General features: G+C 35.0%; 1 protein-coding gene across 4 annotated transcripts; it reads right to left on the minus strand.

Annotated features, from left to right (window-relative positions):
- Nucleotides 1-1123: 1123 nt before the first annotated feature.
- Nucleotides 1124-25074, minus strand: mtrf1l (mitochondrial translational release factor 1-like). Of its 4 annotated transcripts, XM_073873525.1 has the most exons (10): nucleotides 24964-25074; nucleotides 14800-14894; nucleotides 12974-13077; nucleotides 2973-3047; nucleotides 2823-2902; nucleotides 2447-2630; nucleotides 2201-2364; nucleotides 1946-2063; nucleotides 1482-1618; nucleotides 1124-1366 (listed from the first exon to the last, which is right to left on the minus strand). In XM_073873525.1, the coding sequence occupies exons 3-10, from the start codon at nucleotides 13020-13022 to the stop codon at nucleotides 1160-1162; spliced, it is 1014 nt and encodes a 337-aa protein (XP_073729626.1). In that variant the 5' UTR covers nucleotides 13023-13077; nucleotides 14800-14894; nucleotides 24964-25074; the 3' UTR covers nucleotides 1124-1159. The 4 variants fall into 4 exon arrangements, with proteins under 4 accessions (XP_073729626.1, XP_055025491.1, XP_055025490.1 ...); XM_055169516.2 differs by lacking the exons at nucleotides 14800-14894; nucleotides 24964-25074 and adding an exon at nucleotides 3470-3598; XM_055169515.2 differs by lacking the exons at nucleotides 12974-13077; nucleotides 14800-14894; nucleotides 24964-25074 and adding exons at nucleotides 3470-3598; nucleotides 5627-5754.
- Nucleotides 25075-25137: the final 63 nt, after the last annotated feature.

A 25137-nucleotide genomic window follows, 5' to 3' on the forward strand; every position in this document is an offset into this window, starting at 1 on the left:
TTCAACTGCAGTTGGTTTGTTTTGATTTAAACCTTCTTAACTTAAAAAATACAGCTAAGTAGCACCATAAAACAAAATAATAACATGGTAACATAAATCAATTTTTTAACATTTTTGTCAAAACATGTTTATTATTATCTCGTTTTGCAACGAAACTCTTCATATATACATTTAAGAAATGTTTTATTTATATATCGTTTTTATTTATATATAATATACAAATTTAAATATATATATATATATATATATATATATATATATATATATATATATATATATATGTGTGTGTGTGTGTGTGTGTGTATTTTATACATAATAAGTACACACAGCACAAACACATATGTTATGCAAAAAAACTTTTATTTTGTATGAGATTAATCTCTAGATTAATCTATGCCCAGAACCAATGAATACACATTAATGTAAAAGAGCGTTTTGCTAATGTTCACATAGTTTTGTCTCTCGCTGTTTAAAAGACAAAGACCAGATTGTTTAAACTACAGATATTTAAAACTTCTGTTTTATTTATTTAATTCAATTATAATATTCTCAGATCTCTATAATGTTGTGATAATATAGATCAGGGGTGGGGAACCCTGGTCCTGGAGGGCCACTGTCCTGCAGAGTTTCGTTCCAACCCCAACCAAACACACCTGAAAAATCTAATTCAAGTCTTCACGATCACTTGGAAATTAAAATCAGGTGTGTCTGATTAGGGTTGGAACCAAACTCTGCAGGACAGTGGCCCTCCAGGACCAGGGTTCCCCACTCCTGATATAGATCAATAAATTAAATAGATTATACATGGCAATCTATAATTATTACATTTTTCATTAACTTTTTTTCATATAATTTATTTAAAAGTATATATATATATATATATATATATATATATATATATATATATATATATATATATATATATATAAAATTTATTAGTAAAATTATATACAGTTATGCAAACAATAGAAAGTAAAGACTGCCATTTGGGGTCTGGAGGAACCCCACCGAAGTATTTCACACTGTCATGTTAAACTCAAAAGAAAGCCATCAAGTGTTTGTGAAACCACTCTGGGGGAAACTGATCTTTCTCTTCCGATTCAATTTGACACCCACAAGGCAAAACTTTTACACATTCCTTTATTGCCACAAAACTTGATTAATTATAATCATTGTCTTTGAGTATATCCATGAGGGATTCTTGCTCAGAAAACTGTTGCAGAGACACAATCATCTCCTCCAGCAGTTCCTCTCCTTGCAAAAATCCATGAACGTCGTGTATGGTCTTTCCGATCCTGTGGTCTGTGATCCTGTCCTGGGAGAAATTATACGTCCTGATCTTCTCAGACCTTCCTCTGGTGCCAATCTGTTACACCAGAGAAAAACACAGACTGCCAGTTTATAACATTCACTGGATAATTCACAGTTTTGAAAGCACTATAAATTTCCACAGGAAGCATATTTCGTATACAGCTGTGTACCTGGAGTTTTCGAGCGTTGTATCTCTTGCTGGTCTCTTCCTCTAGTCTGGCACTGTAGAGTTTGGCTCGCAGTAGCGTCATGGCTTTCTCCTTGTTCTTTATCTGGGAACGTTCCTGCTGACATTCAGCAACGATTCCTAGAATTCCAAACCATCATAAGTCAGTCCCACTCCCAAAACATAAACACAGAGCAAAGAAACATGAGCAAAGATTACATTTATATGCTATGAATATGCAAATGTAAAATCATAAAGTCAACATAACTAAATAAAGTACATTTACTGTAGCGAGTAGCTACCTAACAAAACACATTAATAACAAGATTTCTTGTCTTGATTTGTTTAGGATACGTCCCAGTCTGTGTATTTGGTTCATACCACTACACATCTAAATAATGCAAAGCAGTCCTGCGTGCTCACCAAAAAAATCAACCAAAAATTATTTAATTTTCATGATATGTTGACCTGTTGGCAGATGAAGAAGCCTCACGGCGCTGTCAGTGGTGTTTACATGTTGTCCTCCTGCTCCACTGGCTCTCTTTGTCTCTATTCTCAGATCTTTAGGGTTAATGGTAAATGAGATCTATGAAATAAATGATAAAAACAATACAGTGACATCAACACAAACATGCTCCTGGTACATAAACAAACCTTTCATGATCCAAAAGTCACATCATTAACACAAGACAATAGTCTTTTTTTCGTTATCTGAAGATTTACCTCGGTGGGTTGGGGAAGTACGGCCACAGTCATGGTGCTGGTGTGCATGCGACCTTGCTTCTCTGTTTTTGGGACTCTCTGCACACGATGGACACCTGCTTCAAACTTCAACTTTTTATAGCTTAGTGGACCACTGATACTGGCTGTAGCATGTCTGACACCCCCTAAACAAGCAAAAAAAGTTTTAGTGTTTCAAAGATGAACACTGATAAACGTTTTTATATAAGAGAAAAAATATGTATTAACCTAGTTCACTAGACATGACCTCTAGGACCTCAAAGCCCCAGCCATTGAAAGATGCAAAGTTTTGATACATATCAAATATCTCTGCAGTAAACAGCATTGCTTCTTGACCCCCGACCCCAGCAGTGATCTCTAGGACCATGTCACTCATATCTGATTCTTCATCTGGGATCAGAAGAGATAAAATCTGAAAATTGATCATAGGAAGAGGCATTTATTTCATACAATTATACCACATTTGTATAATTTTAATAATTTGGCATTCATTGTCTTGGATCACAAGATCCCTAATGCTTTATCTTTGCATACTTTTTCCACAGTGCTGAATCCGTATGCATGACTTTCAATGAAATGTTAATGAGAGCCATTCACACCTCACCTTCAACTTTAAATCCTGAATGGCTGCTAAACAAGCCTGGCTCTCGGTCTCTGCAAGATCATGCAGGTCTGGGTCGTTATCTGAAAGAGATAAATGCTAATTAAATGATACTTTAAAATCGAAATGACTTTGTATGCTTTACTGTATTACCTTTCAACAAGTCCTGTGTGTCCTCCAATTCCTTCTGTTTCTCCTCCAACTCTTTGATATTTTGAATCAGAGGAGCTAATATAGACAAATTATTCCTCTTTATTTTTATGTCTTCATCATCAACAGACTGTTTATCCATACTGACAGCGTCCAAACACAAATTATATTCAATTTCCTTCTTTTTCAGATAGTCATGCAAAGACTTTTTGCTGAAGATCTCATCCACAGACAGAATCTTCGTGACCATCACTGGCTGTGTTGTATGTATGGCTCTGGTATTTGCATTTTTAAGCTGTTTTAATGTGCTAACAGTCCTGTGAATGGTTGGATGTCTGCAAACCGATCCACTAATGTCATTTGTGCGTGTTGTGATTGTTCTGAGTTGTGTCACATTCAGCAGCTGTCTGCTTGCACATGAAAGAGATTTACAAAAGCGACCGACAGCCATCTTTACTCGAGTGCTGTACTTGCGGTGAAAGGTAAAGCATTAAATTTACCTTTGAAAAGTTTTACAATCCAAACACATTTAATGCAGCATACTGTTGACATCCATCACACAACAATCTTCACATGTACTTGTACAGCATCTGCTCCTGTACGCGTTGTCATCTTCCGGGTGAAACATTCTTCAAATTAAAAGTCATTATTTATGAAAAAAGGTGTTTTACATTATTTTACTTTGTCATGCTATATACATAGTTTTTAATATATTGTAAAATATATTGTATTTTTTCTATGTATTTTTTCTATATTTTTCTATTTATTTTTTATTTTTCAATACAAAGACATTAAACGATCAAGCATTGCGTTGTAATAAAAAAAAGATAATCTTTGAAATGTGTTTTAATATATATGCAAGTTTCTCTAGATAAATTAAAAATGTATTATAAATTCATATTGTTTAATAAAAATTTACTATTAGTGGCAAACAAATTCGAGTCATATCTACTCATTTTCCACCAGCAGTGCCACATGACTCCGACAGATGGCAGTAATGTCAAAGTTTTAATTTAGATTTTTGTACCTGCGTCTGAAACCGTTCACTCCTTCACTCGAAGTTAACGAAAACAAAGTGAACGAAAACGAGTGAGCGATTTTGGACACTGACGGTAAAGTTTACTTTCTTACTGTTTTTCACATTTGTCAAGTTTATTGTATAAGTTGAAAATAAAGAGAACAAAACAACTGCTTGTCATATTTATTTATTATAGGCTACTGTTTATTTATTATATTTATGTTTTGAATAAAAGAGTCCTATCAAATAGTGAGAGAGCGAGACATCGAATGTAACTTACCAGACATTATACGTAGACGCCTCATGCCGTGCTCCTAACAATTTTTGGTTCCCAAAACGTTTTCCTAACGTTCGTTTTTGGTTCTAAAACATTCCTCTAAAGTTAGTTTTTGGTTCCCATAACCTTATTTTCCAAGATTTGTTTTTGGTTAGCCAGGAACATTTTCTTTACAGAAATAGAACGTTATTTTAAGGTTAATTTAACGTCCCCCTAACGTTAGGGGAACCTAATTTTAAGGTTCAAAAAATAACCAAAAAATAACCATTAGAGAACGTTCTATATACGTTTTTTATAGGTTATTTTAAAAATAACCACCCTGCAACGTTATGGGAACGTTATTTTATGGTTCCAAAAAAAAATAACCATTAGAGAACGTTATGTATAAGTTATTTTTAGGTTATTTAAAAATAACCACCCTGCAATGTTATGGAAACATTATTTTATGGTTGCTAAAAATAAACCCTAAAAAGAAAGTTCTGTATAAGTTATTTTTAGGTTATTTTAAAAATAACCCCCCTGCAACGTTATGGGAACGTTATTTTATGGTTCCAAAAATAACCATTAAAGAACGTTCTATATAAGTTATTTTTAGGTTATTTTAAAAATAACCCCCCTGCAACGTTATGGGAACGTTATTTTATGGTTCCAAAAATTACCAAAAAATAACCATTAAAGAATGTTCTGTACAAACTATTTTTAGGTTATTTTAAAAATAACCACCCTGCCTAGTTTTGGGAAAGTTATTTTATGGTTCCAAAAAAATAACCATTAAAGAACGTTATGTATAAGTTATTTTTAGGTTATTTAAAAATAACCCCCCTGCAACGTTATGGGAACGTTATTTTATGGTTCCAAAAATTACCAAAAAATAACCATTAAAGAATGTTCTGTACAAATTATTTTTAGGTTATTTTAAAAATAACCACCCTGCCTAGTTTTGGGAAAGTTATTTTATGGTTCCAAAAAAATAACCATTAAAGAACGTTATGTATAAGTTATTTTAAGGTTATTTAAAAATAACCACCCTGCAACGTTATGGAAACGTTATTTTATGATTAAAAAAATAAAAAGATAACCAAAATCTACCATTAACATTCTATGTTTGCTGGGCTGGAACGTAATCCAGCGTCGCCGCCATATTGGTTGGGTCTCCTCGCTCTACGCTAGTACCGGAGTCAACAGAGAGCGAGCAATGCTGCCCTTATTTTGTGCATCAGTATTTATACAAGATCGCATGGGATTACCTTTCACAAGTAAGATTGAACAATAATTTTGGTTATTTACCATTGATAATATTATATTTTTTATTAAAAAAAATTTTTTAAATAAAAAATACAATAATTTATAATATTATGTTACGTGTGAAAATCTGGTAAAAAATCAGGGAGTTATGAACAAAGTTGGGGAAACACCATCCTCAGTGGAAATAAATGCAGGGGGGCGCACTGGTGACCCATCCAAGATGGCAGCTGCGCAATGTAGAGAATGAAGTTAAAGTTCACCTGAAAATGAAAAATCTGTAAACATTTACTCACCCTCATGTTGTTCTAAACTTGTATGAGTTTTTTTATTTTGATAAATGATGGTAAGCAAGCACACAATTGACGGTACCCATTATATTCTATCATATTTGTTTTTCATACTATGGAAGTTAATGGTTAAAATCAGCTGTGTGCTTACCACCTTACATTTCAGTTACATTTTCCAACATTGAAAAAACTTGTAGACAACGGTTGCACATGATTAAAGTTTTATTAAAATGAAATGAACATTAATTAACATTAAAAACTGACTGAAAATTTAATTCAATTATGTTGAACTGGTGTACATAATTGAATTTCGTGAATCCAACAAGTTTTTTATTCATTTTTTTTAGAAAACTTAATTAAATCATGTGCAACCAGTGTTTTTTTTTTCAGTGAAGCATCTGTACCTAATCAAAGTGTTTACTTCACTACACTCTAAAGCATCTGTTTATTCCTTTATATTGCATATTAAAATGTATTTAATACACTGAAAAAAATGATTCATTGAATTTAATCAATTTTTTTAAGGTAAGTGGTTGCAATCAATTTATTTAAGCTACATTTAAACAAAAGTTTTATATTTTATGTTACTTTACTAATCTTTTTTGTTTAAATGTAGCTTAAATAAATTGATTGCAACCACTTACCTTAAAAAAATTGATTAAATTCAATGAATCATTTTTTTCAGTGTACCTAATTTACATTAAAATTACTTTTACTCAAGTACTACTCATGTTTTTACTCATGTTTAATGTACGTAAATATTACAAGTAAAATAAAAACTTGTATTTATGAAATGTAGAGTAAAAATTATTACAGTATGCTTTGGAATGTATGTTTTCCAAAGAAAAACACTGATAAAATATGAATACTTGGTCATCCAGTGACCTTCACATCTCAGAGACTTGGCAGCAGATGACCTGAACCAGGTGGCATGTGGCACTGGGCGTCATTCACTCTGCGTGCTTTACTACTTTACTACTGTCCACCTGGTTTTTATGAACATGCTGACAGGACTTGTTAACAGGACAGGACTAGTATCAGTTCTTTTTACACCCATACATTCAAGAATTCTTCAAAGTTTTAACACAGTTGTTAAATGAAGATGAGAGAGAAAACTTTCTTCATAAAACACGTTCCAAACGCCTCTGGTTAGTTGCACAATTTCTATGCTGTTTTAGTTTAGCACATCATCAATGTTTCCTCACATTTGATTCAGTGTAATTTTCCATCTGGGGTGCCAGTAGGGAACACTTATCATACCGAAATAAACATCTGGACCAGAATGGGCCAAACACAGATTTACATGGAAATATTCTTCAAACTCACAATAACATTTAGCTTTGAACAGATTACACATATTTGAAAACACACTACAAAAAGTGTGAATATTGGAATTCGATATTAAAGAGCACCTAATTCCTGGTAAAAAAAACGTTATTTTGTGTATTTGGTACAATGTGTTGCCATAGTTTATGGTTGAAAAACACATTATTTTCCACATAACGTACATTTTTGTAGCTTCAGATTTCAGATAATCTGTACGTTGTGATTGGTCTGAATACCTCTGACGTCAGCCGAAAATGTGACGCCCCTTACCATGTTTGAAAGATTCGCTCACAATGCAATGCTTACAGGAGTTAACTTAAAGGAACACACCCAGATTTTGGGAATTTAGCTTATTCACAGTATCGCCCAGAGTTAGATAAGATACATACCTTTCTCATCTTCGTGCGTGCTGTAACTCTGTCTAACGCAGCCCCCGCTAGCTTAGCTTAGCACAAAGACTGGAAGTAAATAGCTTCAGCTAGCATACTGCTCCCAATAAGTGACAAAATAACGCAAACATTTTCCTATTTATGTGTTGTGATTTGTATAGTCACACCGTGTACAAATAACAAGTTCATATGAGACACAGCAATCTTTTAACAGTATACATACTAGGAACTATATTCTCAGAGGACAGAGCACTGCTACTTGGGCGGAGTGATTTGACAACTCTGACCGAACTCTCTGCTCCTCACCAGGGGCTTCTCGGGTGCTGCGAGCAAATCACTCCGCCCAAGTAGCAGTGCTTAGTCTTCCGAGAATATAGTTCTCAGTATGTATAATGTTAAAAGATCGCTGTCTCATATGACCTTGTTATTCGTACACGGTGTGACTATAGAAATCACAACACATAAATAGGAAAATGTTTGCGTTGTTTTGTCACTTATTGGGAGCGGTGTGCTGGCTGGAGCCGTTCACTTCCGGTCTTTGTGCTGAGCTAAGCTATAGGGCTGCGTCAGACAGAGTTACAGCACGCACGGAGATGAGAAAGGTATGTATGGACTTATCTAACTCTGGGGGATACGATGAATAAGCTAAATTCCCAAAATCTGGGTGTGTACCTTTAAAGGCTGTGAGTCCAAGCGGGAGGAATTCTGATAATATCGGTCTTCTCTACATCACCAATCCCAGGAAGTAAACTGTTGCCTACAACCGTGTGTTTGTTGTAGTACAAGAAAAGAGAGTGTCGGACAATAGGTGCTCCTTAAATGTGTTTGTGACCCGACAAAAATGTGATATTAAAGGTGCTCTAAGCGAATTCACGGGTTTTAGACCATAAAACATTTTTTGTTACATACAGCAAACATCTGCTCACTATCTGCTTGCTGCCTGTCCGCTGATCAAACTGTAAAAAAAACACGATCTCTGTAGACAGCCTAGGCTTCACAAACTGCAATAAAAACACAGTGGCCAAACCTACCACCAGAAAGGTAAGGCACATTCATGAAAGCACGGAAGGGAGGGAGAAGTTAGCTACGCTCCGTTTGTTTAAAAACAGTTCAAACATCAACAAAAAGTGACATCTCACAGATTTGCTTAGAGCGCCTTTAACCACCCAGCCAAATTTGAATGAATAAAAAATGCCAAATAAAAGAAATAAGTTATCCAAATTCTTGGTAAATAGGCAGGATTCTCTTTGCTGAAGCCACCCCCACTCAAGTATAAGATTTCATGCTATTTGAGGCTGCACCCCACAGGGGGTTTGTATGGCATGGGTTTATCCAGTCATGCAGATTATTGCAGAGGAATTTCAAAGATTTGAACTAGGCCTATAGAGACAGAGCGCAGCGCGTCACAACCTGAAAACCACGCCCACCGGGGGGGAAAGCAATCCAACAGCCTCCATTGACTTTGTATTGCAAAAGGCCGCCTCCTTGTCATTTCTGGCTTATAACAAAAAACGGAATAATGCCTAAAAGCTGCTTTGGGACAATATGTACAGCTAACAAGCCGAAGAACCCAGAAATAAGTTTCTACAAGCTATCGAGCCGCAAAACCCAGCCTTCAAGGAGAACAAAGTGGATCGCCGACCACGCCTCCCCCGATTGGACGCAGCTCCACCAACAGGAGCACTATGAAAAGCTGCCTGTCTCCATTTCCGCTTCCAAACGCTCGTTTTTTGAAGTCGACAGCTTATAAAAACGTATTTATTTATTTTTTTGGCGTGTTAGATGTACACCTTGTCACACAGCAGCTTTTAGGTATTATTCTGTTTTTAAGTTTAATCTGTAAATAAGTTTTTATAAGCTGTCGACCCCAGAAAACGAGCGTCTAAAGACACAAAAACGGACACAGGCAACTTTTCATGGTGCTTCTGTTGGTGGAACTGCGTCCACTGGGGGGAGGCGTAGTCGGCGATCCACTTTGTTCTCCTTGAGGGCTGGGTTTTGCGGCTCGACAGCTTATAAAAACTTATTTCTGGGTTATTTGGCTTGTTAGCTGTACATATTGTCACACAGCGGCTTTTGGGCATTATTCAGTTTTTTGTTATAAGCCAGAAATGACAAGGAGGCGGCTTCTCGCAATACAAAGTCAATGGAGACGGTTGGATTGAATTCCCCCCCGGTGGGCGTGGTTTTCAAATTTGCATAACTGCGCTCTGTCTCTATATGCATCAAAAACATGCTTCAATGATGAAATGTGATAATGGGATCATTTTAGACATGATATCGATTTACTGCAAGGACTTTAAATATGGATTTTGGTGGCACGTGATGCCAGAGCAAGATGGCATTAAATACGTTGATCAAAAAAGTATGCCAGACCTATTAATGTCTCTAGGTTAGGTGAAGGTCTATCCCAGTGAATTACATATACTGTTTTTTTATGAATCTAAAGGCGATTCAGATAGAAACTCTGTGTTATGTTTATGCAGTAAGGTGTGTTGTCCTGTATAAGTTTGTGCTTTATTGTATGAAACCTAAGGCATTTTTATAAAAATTTAATTCTTAAATAAATGCTAGTTGGTTTGATACTTCTGTACCGCAGCTGACACTGGGGCTGTACCCTTTTAAAAAGTACAGGTTTGGACCTAAAGAGTTCATATTAATACTTCATATTGGAACCAAATGTATACATATCTGTACCTAATGGTACATCCTGGCTTTTTAAGTAGTGTAGGTACATATTGTATTTTGATCAGTTGTTTCTGACAGTGTACAATGAATTATATAAATTTTATTGTTTTTTTCGCAACTGTAGCATTGAACACATAGTAATATAAAGTAAATTTGTCTCTTTAAGAAAATGGATCAGTTTTAATGACGTGCATATGACGATTCTCATAAAAAATGGATAAGGATGCAAAGCATGTGGCGCCATAACCAGACAGAAATCTATTGAAAGCAAGCTATTCACTGAATACAGAGAGGAATGTAGAGCCACTTCATTTCATGTTGTGAAACAGCAAGGCATTGACAGGAATGAGGGCAGAGCAACACAATAAACTTAAAAAACAGGCTACAAATCCACAGTGATGCGCATTTGAAAAAATGTGAGGAACCCACATGCCCCTTCAAGCATGTGCCACAGCCCTTTAAAACAAATCATTTTTATTGTGACTGAGACAAATATGATTATAGCCTATGTTTGGAATAATATACTGCTTACTACACCGTACACTAAACCTACTATTTATTCACCATTTAGAATAATCACACTGTCAATAGCTCTAGCCGAGCACATTGCATTATGGGAAACAAGCGTAATCACTGGTACATGCTCGGGTTGTAAACTGCACATTTTTGCAAATGTAGGTTATTTGGGTATTCAATGCACATAGAAAATTTGTATAGCATTGCCCCAAAACACTGCATACTGCATTATATGATCAGATGGTTGTATGCTATTTCAAACATTGCCACCCATTTATTATCAATCGAATTACATTAATCAAAAGTGCCACCTTTACCATATCATAGTCTACTACCTCACATAAAAAATTCCTACATTTTGTTTATTTTTGTCATCCAATGTTTGTTTGCTATGTTTTCTTAGTATGCTAATTTTAATATAAAAAACAAAATCATTTAATGGGTGATTCTCACGAAACCATTGAAACACCACGGCACTAATGATTTTAGCTTTAAAATGTGTAATATAGTAACATTAAAAAGCATCAGAATTAACACAATACTGTGTTCTACCTTGCACAATGTGTGATTTCAACATAAGAATTTATAATTGGAAATTTTATCTCATTTTCTGCTGAAATTCTCATTACCGCAATGTGTCCGGCTGTGTTTGAACATGCGTTATGTTTTAATTTAATCAAATGAACACAAAAATATTAAGAAAAAAAAATAAATGGATGTTTTGCTAGACTACTTTAGATGACAGAAAAAATATTTACTGAATATTCATGTATAATAATAATGAAGAAAAATTAGGAAAATGATGTGTCCATGCCTGATGTTCTCATCCTCCGCAACACTTTTTGAGAACAGTTTAAGCACACATACAGAATTTTAATAAAGTTTGATTTTGAGTGACCAAGCACATGGACCATTTACTTCAAGATGGATACCAGGTCAGATCATTTTTTTTTTTTAAGTTAATTTGAAATATTGTCTTGTCAGAATGCTTACACGACATTTTGATTATCATTACCGCAACAGATGTTTATTAAATGTGAATTTAATTAATAGAAGCATAATACTTTGATTTTAAATGCATGTGCAGAATCTCCAAATTATGTTCTTTCAGGTTTGTCATGTCATTTTGAAAATATGCGGTAATGAGATTTTTTAGGACTAATTTTTTAAATTATGTTACAAAAAGTGTTAAATGATAAGTAAATGTTTTTAAATTAATGTTCCCATTTACTCCAGACTTTCTTTTTCAATGTCTGGTGGGAAAAACAGTAAATTTAAGCAATTTTTAAATTTTCATTCTTGACATTTTTAAAACCAAGTTTTCGTGAGAATCACCCTAATACAGTAAATCACATCAGTATAATAAAAATAATAATATTATCAATATTAAACAATACAAAACGCACAATACACAATAAAATGATAATGAATAGGAAACAAACAATTGATTATTTAATAATTAGTAAATGAACTTAAAAAAAAGACAGTGAGGGCTGTGGTGTTTAGTCAGCATTTCAATGTGTGAACTGCCAAAACAAGAAAGCTTTTGTGAGCTGAATGGAGCTGAATTTGTAAGCACCCCACATGCTACTTTAGGTCAGATCACTAGAGGATCCCATGAGAAAGTCTCGAAATGTCCATCAGTTCTCACGATTACATCCTAAAGACGCTCCATTAAATTTAATGAATTCAAATGCAAAGACTGAGATGAATTCAGCACAGAAGATTTACTGGTGCCATAGGATGGGCACCCTACATGTCTGTGGGCTTTATTTCTATTCACAAAACCAGTTCTGAGTCCTCATTAACACCCACATGTCTACCTAACTGCCTTGTGTGCAAAAATATTTGTGTTCAAGAGCAAATTCACATATTTTGCTGCGTTCATCTAACAAGTAAAGTGAAAAGTTACTGCTTTTTAAACTTTAGACAAACACGAGATTAAAAGATGCATAAGAGTCCATTTAATGTTACTGAATGACATTTCATTCATGAAGTTTTCTGTGAACATTGTAAACCAGCGAGTGCATTACACAAAAGTACATTCCAATGAAAGATAATGATGGGATGTAAGACTGAAAGTCGTGCACAGAAACGTCACTATTCACCTTTACCTTTAATAGTTTTAAAAGGCCACCGAAACTTAAAATCCAACATATGCCTGTGTTCAGAGGTGACCAGGTCAACCTCAAAGGGAACGACCCGGACCTTACTCTGGCTAAAACTTTAAACTAATTAGTTAGAAATGCATTCCTAACCTCTTCTGACTGACTCCACCCAGTTCACGGTGCTGAGAAGACCACACATGGTTCATGTCTTGGGAATGAGACAGAAAATCCGTAAAGAAAGAAAGAAAGAAAGCCTGGAAATAGTAATGCAAAAACAAAAGTTAAACCATGAAAATGTTTGATGATGGTTATGCAATCCAAGCTCTCTGTAAGAATAAGCACAGAGATGTTTTTTTATGGATAAATGAGGAATGTGAAGAATTAGCTTAACAAACAGAGCGTGTTTCTCATTATCAGCTTCAAGGTTTTAGGGAGTTTGGAGTTGGAACGTTGAGTGCAGCATTTGACATAAATGTTTCTGTTGCTTAAATTTTGGGACATTGGGTTAGCAGTGTAAAGGTCATGGATTCGATTCCCACACTGAAAAAAATTATGCATTTTGTTGTCAAATCAACATATATATTTTTATGTATGCAAGTGTTATGCATATGTTTATGCAAGTCTTAAGTTATGACTTGCAAAAAGTGCATGATAAATAATTTTAAAGTTCTGCATATTAAAGCAAACATCAACACAATTACTATTGTTATTTTAGTATGCACTGTGTAGCAGTGTGCTTAAAGACCATTATATACTGTATAGTGTATAGCGGGTGGTTAACAGGACATTGCTATGGTTTTGCCTTGTGATGCAGTTGCTGATTTGGGATGCATTTGGCTACACTGGAAGTTAAAGGAGTACTTCACTTTCATAAAAAAAGATCCCGATAATCCCGATAACCCCCATGTCATTCAAAATGTCTTTTTCCTAAAGTCTCAAGAAATTACGTACCTATAGTCAAGTAATTCTTTGATTATTTTTCGTGATACTGTCACGAATTTTTGTTTTTTTTTTCGTGATCATATCACAAATTTCTGTTTATGTGTCATTGTCAACTTTTTTACTAAGTTGTCTCCGACAATGACATGTTTGTCCAGTGGCGGCTAACGTAGCTCCTGTGCGTTTCAAAAGCGAGGGATGAGCAGTGGACTGAGCCGTTGTCACCACTAGTTGTACCTTTAAGTATTGGTTTATACTATTTTTCTGATTTATTATTTTATATTTTCTGATTTTTAAACCATGGTCGCCTGTCATTGCACTGTAAAAAAATTCAGTAGAAATTACAGTGTTACTTTCAGATGGTTGCCCGTAACTTACCGTAGATTTAAATTTATGTTATTTACAAGCATTATCATTACAGAATAAAGCTATACAATAACAGCCTCATGCAAAGCATTCTGGAAACCAGAAATCACATGAACAGTCACGAGCCGTCACTGGTAATACGCAAGGTCGCGCTGGCGTGTCACACGACTAGTGCAAGACGAGAAGTTGTGGTTTAAAAATGTCAATAATTTTGCTAGATAAGAATTATACCTTGTTTGGGATCGTTTAGAGCTCTTTGAAGCTGGTTGAAACTGCAATTTTAAAAATGCATTAAACTGTAAACATTTTGGGTCCAATAACATCTATTAAATTGAGAAAATTCCTGGAATGTTTTCCTCAAAAATTTTATTTCTTCTCCACTGAATAAAGAAAGACATCAACATGGATGACATAGGGGTGAGTAAATTATCGGGATTTCTTTTTTATATTTGATTATTTAAAATAAGAGCATAGATTAGATACTTTCATGTCAGTCAAACAGTGCAGGTCATGTTGATTTTTTTAAGGTTCAAGTGGACTTTCCTGGATTGAGTAGTTCACAGTAAAACTCTCACACACTGAGTGACGCCTGCTGTTTGATTCCCATCACATACTGGGACTTAAGCTAGAGGTCATCAAAAGACTACGTGACAAAGCGGGAAACCACATACCGAGGAAGACGAGCGTGCAGGAAGGATGAAAAACATGAATTCCACAACTGGGCCTTTATCACAACATCTGAGTGATCCAAGAGAGACTTCAGAGTCTAAGAAAAAGGAAGAACAGATGTAAAAACATTGTCATCCCTTATATATATAGTATCAGGAAAACGACAGACCATTTTAAACAAACAAAACATTTTCACTGGCTTCAAACCTACTAACACAATAGGAGAAAACTCAAATGAACAGAATCAGGAAGAACCTAAAGCCACACAGTTTATCCAGTAAAGTGCATCCAGATGACCTCAATGTCAAACTTAAGAGCAACAAGCAAAAGGGTTTACTGGGTTTGTTTCTTTAATTGTTTCAAAGATAATCAGAATAAGGTATGCTGCGTTCCAGACAACTCGATTTTAGGATATTTCCCGTCTCAACTCGGAAAAATAATGTCTGGAACTGCACCTTTTTAATCTTACTAAATACTAATAAAGCGTGGCTTCCCGGACAGATTTTATCCTAGTCCCAGACTAAAATGCATGTTTGAGCTAAACCCTGTCTGGGAAACCACCCCTGATGTTATTTCTTGATGTTTTGAGCTGTGAAATCCTAAATCTGAGTTGTCTGGAATGCAGCATAAATGCAAGTAATCTTGATATTCACAAGTATGCACTTTTCATTCTGTTTGTTAAAAAAAATATTGTTATAATGACCAAAACATGCACACACATTTACATTTCTTCACTCTGTACAAACATAATGCAACATTATTTTAACTGTATTTTTATATCTCTATCATTCCATTCCTGATAAAACAGAAAGTGATGAAATGTCTTTAACAGGCGAAAAATCTTTTCGAAGTTGGTTTAAGGACACACTGTAGTCTTTCAGACCTGAGGAGATGTTTCTTGAAAAAATGTTTGTCCAAGCATTCTTTCTGTCTGGAGTTTCAGCAGTTTGGCCAGCTTACGGTTGGCAAAACACATTAGAAATGAAATAGAAGTGAGCTGGCATTAGAAGAAATTAAGAAATGCTTTGGTCATATTTTAGCAATAAATGGAGTGAAAGATAAAATAAATAATATTTGCTTTAAAGCCCCCCTTACATAAAACAAATGCCTATAAGCATACACTGTAAAAAATGTCTGTAGAAATTACAGTATTACTAGCAACTAGCTGCCAGTAACTTACTGTAGATTTTACATTTATATTATTTACTGGCAATATTTTGTTCAAAGTTAAATGAACATGAAACATTTTCAGACTTTATCTTCTAAGTTACTGGCAACCAGCTGCAAAATTACAGCTAATTTTTTACAGTGTACTTATGTCACTGTTCTTTAAAGGGGACATATCATTAAAATCTGACCTTTTCCATGTTTTAAGGAATATTCCATTTTCTTAAAAGAAAAATCCAGATAATTTACTCACCACCATGTCATCCAAAATGTTGATGTCTTTCTTTGTTCGGAAAACATTGCAGGATTTTTCTCATTTTAATGGACTTTAATAGACACCAACAATTAACACTTAACTCAACACGTAACAGTTTTTTTCAACGGAGTTTACCACCCCTTAATCTGCACTATCCAACCATTTCACTGCTATTTAGTGCAAAGCGAGAGAGAGAAAATAATTGACAGCACAATTGAGTTTCAATTTCAACAAACCACCATCACACCGATGCATGTTTGCATTTCATCAGCTCATTTGCATTTTAAAGGACACACCCAAATGGCTCATTTTAACATGCTATTATAAATTATCTGTTGGGTATTTTGAGTTAAAAGAGATTTATTTTTGAAAAGTCTTGTGAAATATCCCCTTTAAACCTTCTCAGGTATTTTCATGATAATAAATAATAATGATTATGTTTGCGAGTGTTGCTTTCTCAAATGCACGTTATAACTAAATCAAACTCACAGTGATTTTAGATTAACTCTTTCCCCGCCATTCACGAGTTATCTCGTCAATTTAGAGAAAACATTTCCCAATGACTCTTTCCTGACGAGTTTTTACAGTAATCTATAATTGCGCTCTTATCCAATTTATAAAAACTGAAGCAAAAACTAATTTGAAAATTTTCAACTCTGTGTATGTTTTAAAATCATTCTTAATCTGATCTCTAACAAAATTCCTTAACAAAATGAAATTATTTCAGGTTTTTGCTCAAAATTTGTAGCCTAGGTTTCCTCATGCTGCCTTGTGCGCAAATTTATTCACGCTGCAAGTCTAGCATGGAAACTATGGCCCAAATTTTCGCCTGAAATAGGCAACTATTCACAGAACAGGGAGGGGCAGCAAGACGATGATGACATCTATGCGACACACCGATTGGCTATGAGCTACATACAGACGCATTTGATAGACATTCGTAGCACCCAATAAACAGCATAGGGAACCAGTCACAGAACGGGGAGGGGGCAGCAAGACAATGATGCGACACACCGATTGGCTATGAGCTACGTACAGATGCATTTGATAGACATTCGTAGCGCCCAATAAACAGCTCTGGGCATTCGTAAACCACGCCTCAAATACAAGAAAATTAACATGTGGTTCCCAGACCACGTCTCACTAGTCTGGTGTTAGCCAGGCTACAAAATTTGGTATTTTTGAAGAAACCTATCCATATTTAAGAGGTTATGAAAAGAGAACAAATGAAGATAAGATAAAACGTAAAAAAGTAGTGGGTCTGTTCTTACATTTGATATATTTGTATGTTTATATATTTATAGAGCACAATTTTCCAGGATGGCATTTTGTGAAACTTTTCTGAAAAGATGCTGGCGGGCAACTTAAAAAAAAAATGCTGGCGGGGAATGAGTTAAAAAGGACTTCCTACTGATCAAAGAGCCATAGTACATGAAAGAGCTGTGCATATCACCTTTGCGATTCATAATCTCTATCGGACAGGTATTATTAGTGTATGTTGCGATTTATCGTTACACTCCTACTCAATATAGTTTTTATTATTGTACTACAGCAATAAAAATCATCCTGTCTGAGAACAATGCCTCATTTTATCAATCTACATTCAGTTTGGCATTATGCATTTCACATAAAAGATACCATATTGGCAGGACAGTTTACAAAACAGTATGTTCTTTCCATTCTGAAATTCATCTGAGGTTTCAATTTCCAACCATATGCTATTCCTGTCATCCAAAAACTTTTAATAATTATCACATTTCAGGCTGTTGGTTTTATAGCTGATCCAATGTCACCTCTTTGTGAACAGAAATTGAGTCGTTCACTTTATTTATAGAAACAGCAGAGTCATTTGGCTCTGAACCGATATTCTGGGACAGATTCGGTACAACCGTACCACGTGTATCTGCAGAGAACAAACCAGCAGAGACATCTGAACTATGCCAGCACAAAACCAGACGAGAGATATAACACCATAATATACCGTAAGTACTCACATATATATCTGATTTGTGCTATCTAACATTAAAGCAAACATATTAGCATGTTTGCTATTGTGTATAGATGTTAAGGTTTCATTATGGATTTTACATATGGTGTCACTTTGATTTCATATAGTGCTGTTTCTTAAGGCAAGTTTCATATACGTCTGCTAGTAAATGTAGCACATGATATTTTCTGGCATGTTAAGGTCTATTAGGTTTAAGGGGAAGGTCATATGACAATCCTTAGAAGAGCTATATTGTTTCTCTAAAGAATTAGCCTATATAAGATCAGGAGTCATGTGATGTGCTTCAGTCATGTCTATTATGGCTAATATGTAACTTGGTTCTTAATACAAACTTATTGCTATTTCTACCACTTAACTCCCACACTGGTCACGTACATCATAACTGATATTTTTGTGTCTCCTAACCTTTTTAAGAGGTTATCTTTGTGTTGCATATTGAGGAGTGCAGATATGGAGCTATGAGTTTGTTTTGAGCAGTGTTTTAATCAAATTGAATGTGCATGGACATGAAGCTGTTTGAAGTGTTTTATAAGGAACTGACATAATTCTTAAAATATATACTTTATATAGATTTAAACGTGATACAGTATGTTCGAGGATCTAAAGAATTTATTTTGTAAATCAGTGCTGTTGGGATCACAAACGTGGACAATTACATTGGTTCATGTTTAATGAAAAATATTTGGTTATTATATTTATTTGTTCTTCTTAAAGCAACACTATGTAGTTTTTCAACCTTTAAATAATGTCTCTAAAATTATTTCAGTGATAGAACAACTCTTAACTGGACAAATTGTACTGTTGCTGCAACCTGAGCAGCCTCCTAGCTGCTACAAGCACACTCTGAAAGTCGAGGTGGAGGGTAGAGCACACAGCCCCGCCCCTCCCCCTGCCTGCAGAAGAGTGTCTGATACCAGGCATGGTTGCACTTTTCAACCACATGGGGGAGCTGTAAGTCAATTTTACATGGAAACTACATAGTGTGGCTTTAACCCCAAAATAGCTGGACGAAATCTGAAAAAAGACAAACCAAAGCTCGTGTCTTAGGAGGTTAAATGGGACATCTCATGAATTTTCCATTTAAGTGTTATAATTGGGTCTCCAGTGCTTCTATTAACCTAAAAAATGTGAAAAGAGCAACCTAGTAATTTAGTTTTGAACCATTCTCTGCAAGCATGTGAAAAAATAGGTCATTGAAAGTTGGCTCCCCTTGTGATGTCATAAAGGGATAATACCGCCCCATAACCTGCACTATCCAACCACATCACTGCCATTTAGTGCAGAGATCGGCTCATTTGCGTTTAAAGGGACACACACAAAAACGGCACATTTTTGCTCACACCTACAAAGTGGCAATTTTAACATGCTATAATAAATTATCTGTGGGGTATTTTGATCTAAAACTTCACATACATACTCTGGGGACACAAAAGATTTATTTGACATCTTAAAAAATCTTGTGAAATGTCCCCTTTAAAAGATCAATCTGCATACGTGTTATGCTTATCTTTGGTAGTTTCTTTGAAGAGACACGCAAAACACCAGAAGCTATGTGATTTTTGCAAAATATGGAAATTTGTTGTGCAAAACAAATGTATATATGCTTAGGTTCTTCTGACTTCAGTAATCAATCATCTCAAAAGCAACTACACAAAAAACACTTTAGCAAAAACATGGGAACATGCTAATGCACATTTACACCTTAACCACAAGTCATTTACATTACAATACATTTACATTTATGCATTTGGCAATGCTTTTATCCGAGGTGATACAGTGCATTCAAGGTTTACATTTTCATCAGTATGTGTGTTTCCTGGGGATGCTCTACTAATTGACCTTTACAGGAACACCTCATGGTCAAGCATCAGTCGCATTTTGCCAAAGAATCAAAGTAACACTCTTAAAACAAAAGGTGCTTACACTGCAAAAAATGATTTTCAAGAAAAAATATCTTAGTATTTACCCAAGAAAATAAGTCTAGTTTTTAGACCGAAAATAACAAATTTAAGTGATTTTGTGCATAAAACAATCAAAAAAATCTTGCAAATTTTTCTTAAACACTAAATTCAAGAAAAATTCAAGAAAAAATTGCTTACCGCATTAGCAGATTTTTTTGCTTGTTTGATGCACAAAATCACTTAAATCGTTTAAATCTCGTTTTGCTCATCAAGAAAAAGCATCTTAATTTAAGAATTTTTAGGTATTTTTACTGAAAACAAGACAATTAAAAAGGTTGCCAAAACATTTTTGTGTTCTTCAAAGAATCATTCCGTCAAAGTTCTCAGAAGAACCAGTTCTTTCATACATTTGTATAACCTAAAAAAGCTTTTATGAAACTGAAAGGTTCTTCGGATCTTCCTATTGAGCCGAAAATGTTTTTTCTATGGCATCGTGAAACACCTTTATTTTTAAGAGCGTATGTCATCAGGAGGTTGCGCAATGTTTCCTCTTGTTGTCTTTGGTTACTGTGTCTCAGGTGATAGTGGCATGTGGACAATGGATCATTGGTATGTGTTGAGTGGATGTCAGGATACTCCTCCCTTAGCAGGAAAACTTAATCCTTATAGAAAACAATTAGAGTGTTCAGAGACGGTTATATCCGGCAACTTTTCCATATGATCATACACTGCGACTGCACACACACATTCTGGTTTCCATGTTTTGTGGGGACATTCCATAGACGTAATGCATTTTATACCGTACAAACTGTATAGTATATTCCCCTAACCTACCCCATTCCCTAACCCCAACCATCACAGAAACCCTTATCCTACTTCACATTTTCAAGAAACATCATTTTGTTTGATTTATAAGCTTGTTTCCTCATGGGGACCTCAAAATGTCCCCACGAGGTCACAAATTTACTGGTATTGCTATCTTTGTGGGGACAATTGATAATTACCAGGTACACACACACACGTGTGCGCACAAACAATCTTCTTAATCAGTAGTTTTGCTGGTTTTCTTTAAACATGATTTTTTTTCCTTGGGGAGCAAAATTGCATGAATATATTTAGAATTTTTTAAAGAATATATCAAAATTCATACAGGTGTCTACAAAAATTACCCATCCCACTAAACACTGGATGTCAGATAGACGTGCAGATCATGTCTATATTGGGTCCGTCGGTCTATGACTAATTCTGAATATCTATTTGACGTCCAAACTAGGTCCACTAATTGGACGTCCATCCATGACACTACTTGGACGTCATATTTACAGTCAACATTTGACCTTGAACTGGATAATTTTTTGGAGGTGATGTGGACATATGACAGGCCTATATGTACATGCTTAGGCCTATGTGTGTTTATTTACAAATATCAACATTGTTGTATCAACATGATTAATACATATGAATAGCCTTTATTATTTATACAGTATTTTTTCTGTTTTCCTGAATTACATACAAATTCATCTAAATTTACAATTTAAAAAATCTGTAATTAGTTTGTTATATTAAAAGTATATGACCATACTAACAATTTAACATGAAAAAATACACATTTATTGTAAAAAGTGTACAGGGTCACTTAAGACTGATGTAATTGACATCCATTTAAGATATTGGTGGCCTAGTGGATAGAGAAACTTGTTTGTAACCCAGAGTTGCTGATTCGATTCCCACGGCGGTCAGGAAGTGACTGAAGTGTTACAGTGATAGGTGCCCAGTATTTGTGTCTGTGTGTGTGGATGCGTGAAATGCAGAGGATGCGTGAAATGCAGAGACAATCATGTCTCTTTCACTTTATACCCGGAGGTCCCACAGATGTGAATATTAGACATGCAGAAGACGTCAAAAAAAGACGTCACCTGGCGTTACAAAACAACCCCTTCGATGGACCGAATTTGAACGTCCAAAAAATACATAAAAAAGACATCACTCTGACGTTACATTGTGCAGTGGGATGGTTTCACTACAGTCAGAGGTGTAAAAAGTACTCAAAAATGTTACTCAAGTGAAAGTACAAGTACTGAGTGTAAATTTTACTCAATTAAAAGTAAAAGTATCTGGTCAGAATCATACTTGAGTAAAAGTAAAAAAGTACCACATTAAAATTGTTCTTGAGTATTAAAAAAGTAAAAGTAACAGCAAGAATGAAAACTAGAGATTCTTGTATAAGCTTTTAATCTCTAAATACATAGTTAATGAACCACATCAAATATTTTATTCTGCTTTACAACTGTTTGTATTTAATTCTTTTAATTATCAAACTATAAGACTACTACTTAATTTCAGTATGTATGCAACATGCTACTCAAAGTTGTAAAACCTCGAATTTAATTTAAAATTTAAGCTCTATCAAGCCTCTTACAGGCAGCCGATGCAGCAAGAGGTGTATTAGACCTTGTTCACACTGTCAATCCAAATCCAATTTTGGTGCATATCCGATAGGAATCCAATAAAATTTAGAATGTGTGAACGGCCAAAAACCACATGAAATCCTTTTTTCCTAATCTGTTTCAGGCTACATCCAAAAATCTTTTTCAAATTGCATTTTCGGAAATCCATTTCAGTCTGACCGCCCTGATCGCATTTGTGGTTACGTCATGCTGTCACGTCACGTAAACACGTCAGACGTCGAGGCAGCGTGATGTCATTGCTATAGAAACAGTGCGATAATCCTGAAAAATGGCAGAACGCTACAGGACGCACAGATCAGATCTAAACAGTTGAAATACACAATGTGGACAGACAGTCTGTCAAATTGAATATGTACCAAAATCAGATTTGGACTGACAGGGTGAACAAGGTCTTAGTCTTGATAAAGAGGCTACAATTAGCAGGGAACATGTCACACGGGAACAAACTTTATGTGTTGTCGGTTTCAAACAAGCCAAAAATTCTTCATCATCAGATGAACTGTTGGCCAATTCTTTAGTGTGGTCCAAAGGCTCCAGAATAAATAACATTAAACTTGCCATCAGCACAATTCAATTGGTTTGGTAAGAGCAAGGGAAATTAGAATGAAGTAATCTCTAAAAAATAAGTACTTTTAGACTGTAAATAAAGTTGTAAAGAGTAAAAAGTACTTTTTTCTTAAAAAATGTAATTAAGCAAAAGTAAAAATATTGATTTTTATTTGACCTCAAGTAAAGTAAAATCCACAAAAATAATACTTAAGTACAGTAATCATGTAAAATTACTCAAGTACTTTAGTTTACACCTCTGACTACAGTTAAAACAAACAAACCATGGTTACTGTAGTAAAACCATGGTTTTGTTAATAGTAATCAGTACACCAAAACACATTGTTACTACACAAAAAAACATGGTTCATTTTCACAAGGTTGGAAACTTCCCCTCGTTTCTCATTCTAAAGGCATTTTAATAAAAAAAATAAACAACACCAACAATTATATCCGCCTCTGCAAAGCTAACAGACAATAAGCTGTGACATTTGTTCAGACCCAGTGACAGAGCACAGCAGTGACTGTGCAGATCTCATTTCATGTCACATGGCAAAGAGATTAACATTGTTTCACCGTTTCATCTCCTGTTTCTCTGTTCAGATACATCACGTAGCCTGCAAACAGCTTTAAACCAGACATAAATATCTGAGCCACCAACAATCAAATTAGATGTCTTTAATATCTCAATTCTTTTTCCTAAAAAAAGTTACAAATTAAAATGAAATAAATAAATTAAATTAATCTCAGATGTTTCTCCTCAAGAAAGTCTCCAGTAATCTCACATGTAAGAGATTTCAATGTTTCAAACTGCTCTGATCTCATTCATGTTTATGCCAAAGACACAAACAAACTTTCTGCTTGATTATACAATCTTTTGTTATTGTATTTTTATGATGACCAGGTGTTTCTTAAACAAGTTCTTCAAAGATGTTGAGCCTTGACTAAAAATCTTTTTTGTTCCTGTTTGAAGATAGTTGTGGAAAAAAACAGTCAAAGCATTTGATATCACATTTCCTACGTTTATAACATCCCTGCTGAAAAAAACCATTACAGAAAATTCTAATGGTTTCCATTAAAATACCAATAGGAACCATTAGCTTTTACCATTAAAACCACTACACTGTAGTTTGTTCTGAGCCATATTCCATATAAACCAATACATAGAACCAATAGATACCATTAGAGACCAACAAAGACCAATACACTGTAGTGTGTTTTGGGCCACATTCCATTAGAACAAATAGAATTTCTGTGATGGTGTCTATTGTTTCTTTTAGCATGGATATAACATCATAAAAAAGTTTTTCTGGATGAACTAACCTACGTCGGAAAATTAAAGTCATTTTGGTTAAGATTATGACTCAGATTTACTGTAAAAATTCAGTTTTGTTTTAAATCATTTACTTGTTTTTAAGAGACACTTGTGATTTCTTCATTTATTCTTCATCAGACCGAATGTAGTCGTGTCGTAGTTTTTTTACACTCTCCACTTTTCCTGTTTGTGTTGACTTGTTAAACTGTAGAGACTGTCTCACCCAAACCACGGTTGGTTTTAGAGTAGACATGGTGTGTAGTGTAGGTGGAAGCAGTCTGAATGAATGTGCACAGCGTCTAGCCGCATGGAGGCCGTAAGAATACATCACTGTTCTATTTTAAACATACAATTTCATCTGACACTCCACCCCTAAATAATACCAAGTCAACATAAGAGCACACTGTGCACACACAGGGCTGTACCGTAAATATGGGTATGGGTGTGATGGGTACAGAAAAAAACCTGTACCCATCACACGTCCTTGAAAACATGATAGACTCACGGCAGAGCAGACTCGAGGTGAACTTGAACTGATTTTGCAGCTGTGTTCCGATGGGAGTAGACTCTTGCTCCTTAAGTGTGAAATCTCACTTCCAATGTGTGTATCCCGACACTAAAAACAACACAAGAGATGTTTGTGAATATCAACAAGCAAGGGAAAGTGTAAAATTTGTGT

This window comes from Misgurnus anguillicaudatus, chromosome 11 (assembly GCF_027580225.2).
Source record: "Misgurnus anguillicaudatus chromosome 11, ASM2758022v2, whole genome shotgun sequence".
In the NCBI taxonomy this organism is placed as follows: Eukaryota; Metazoa; Chordata; class Actinopteri; order Cypriniformes; family Cobitidae; genus Misgurnus; species Misgurnus anguillicaudatus.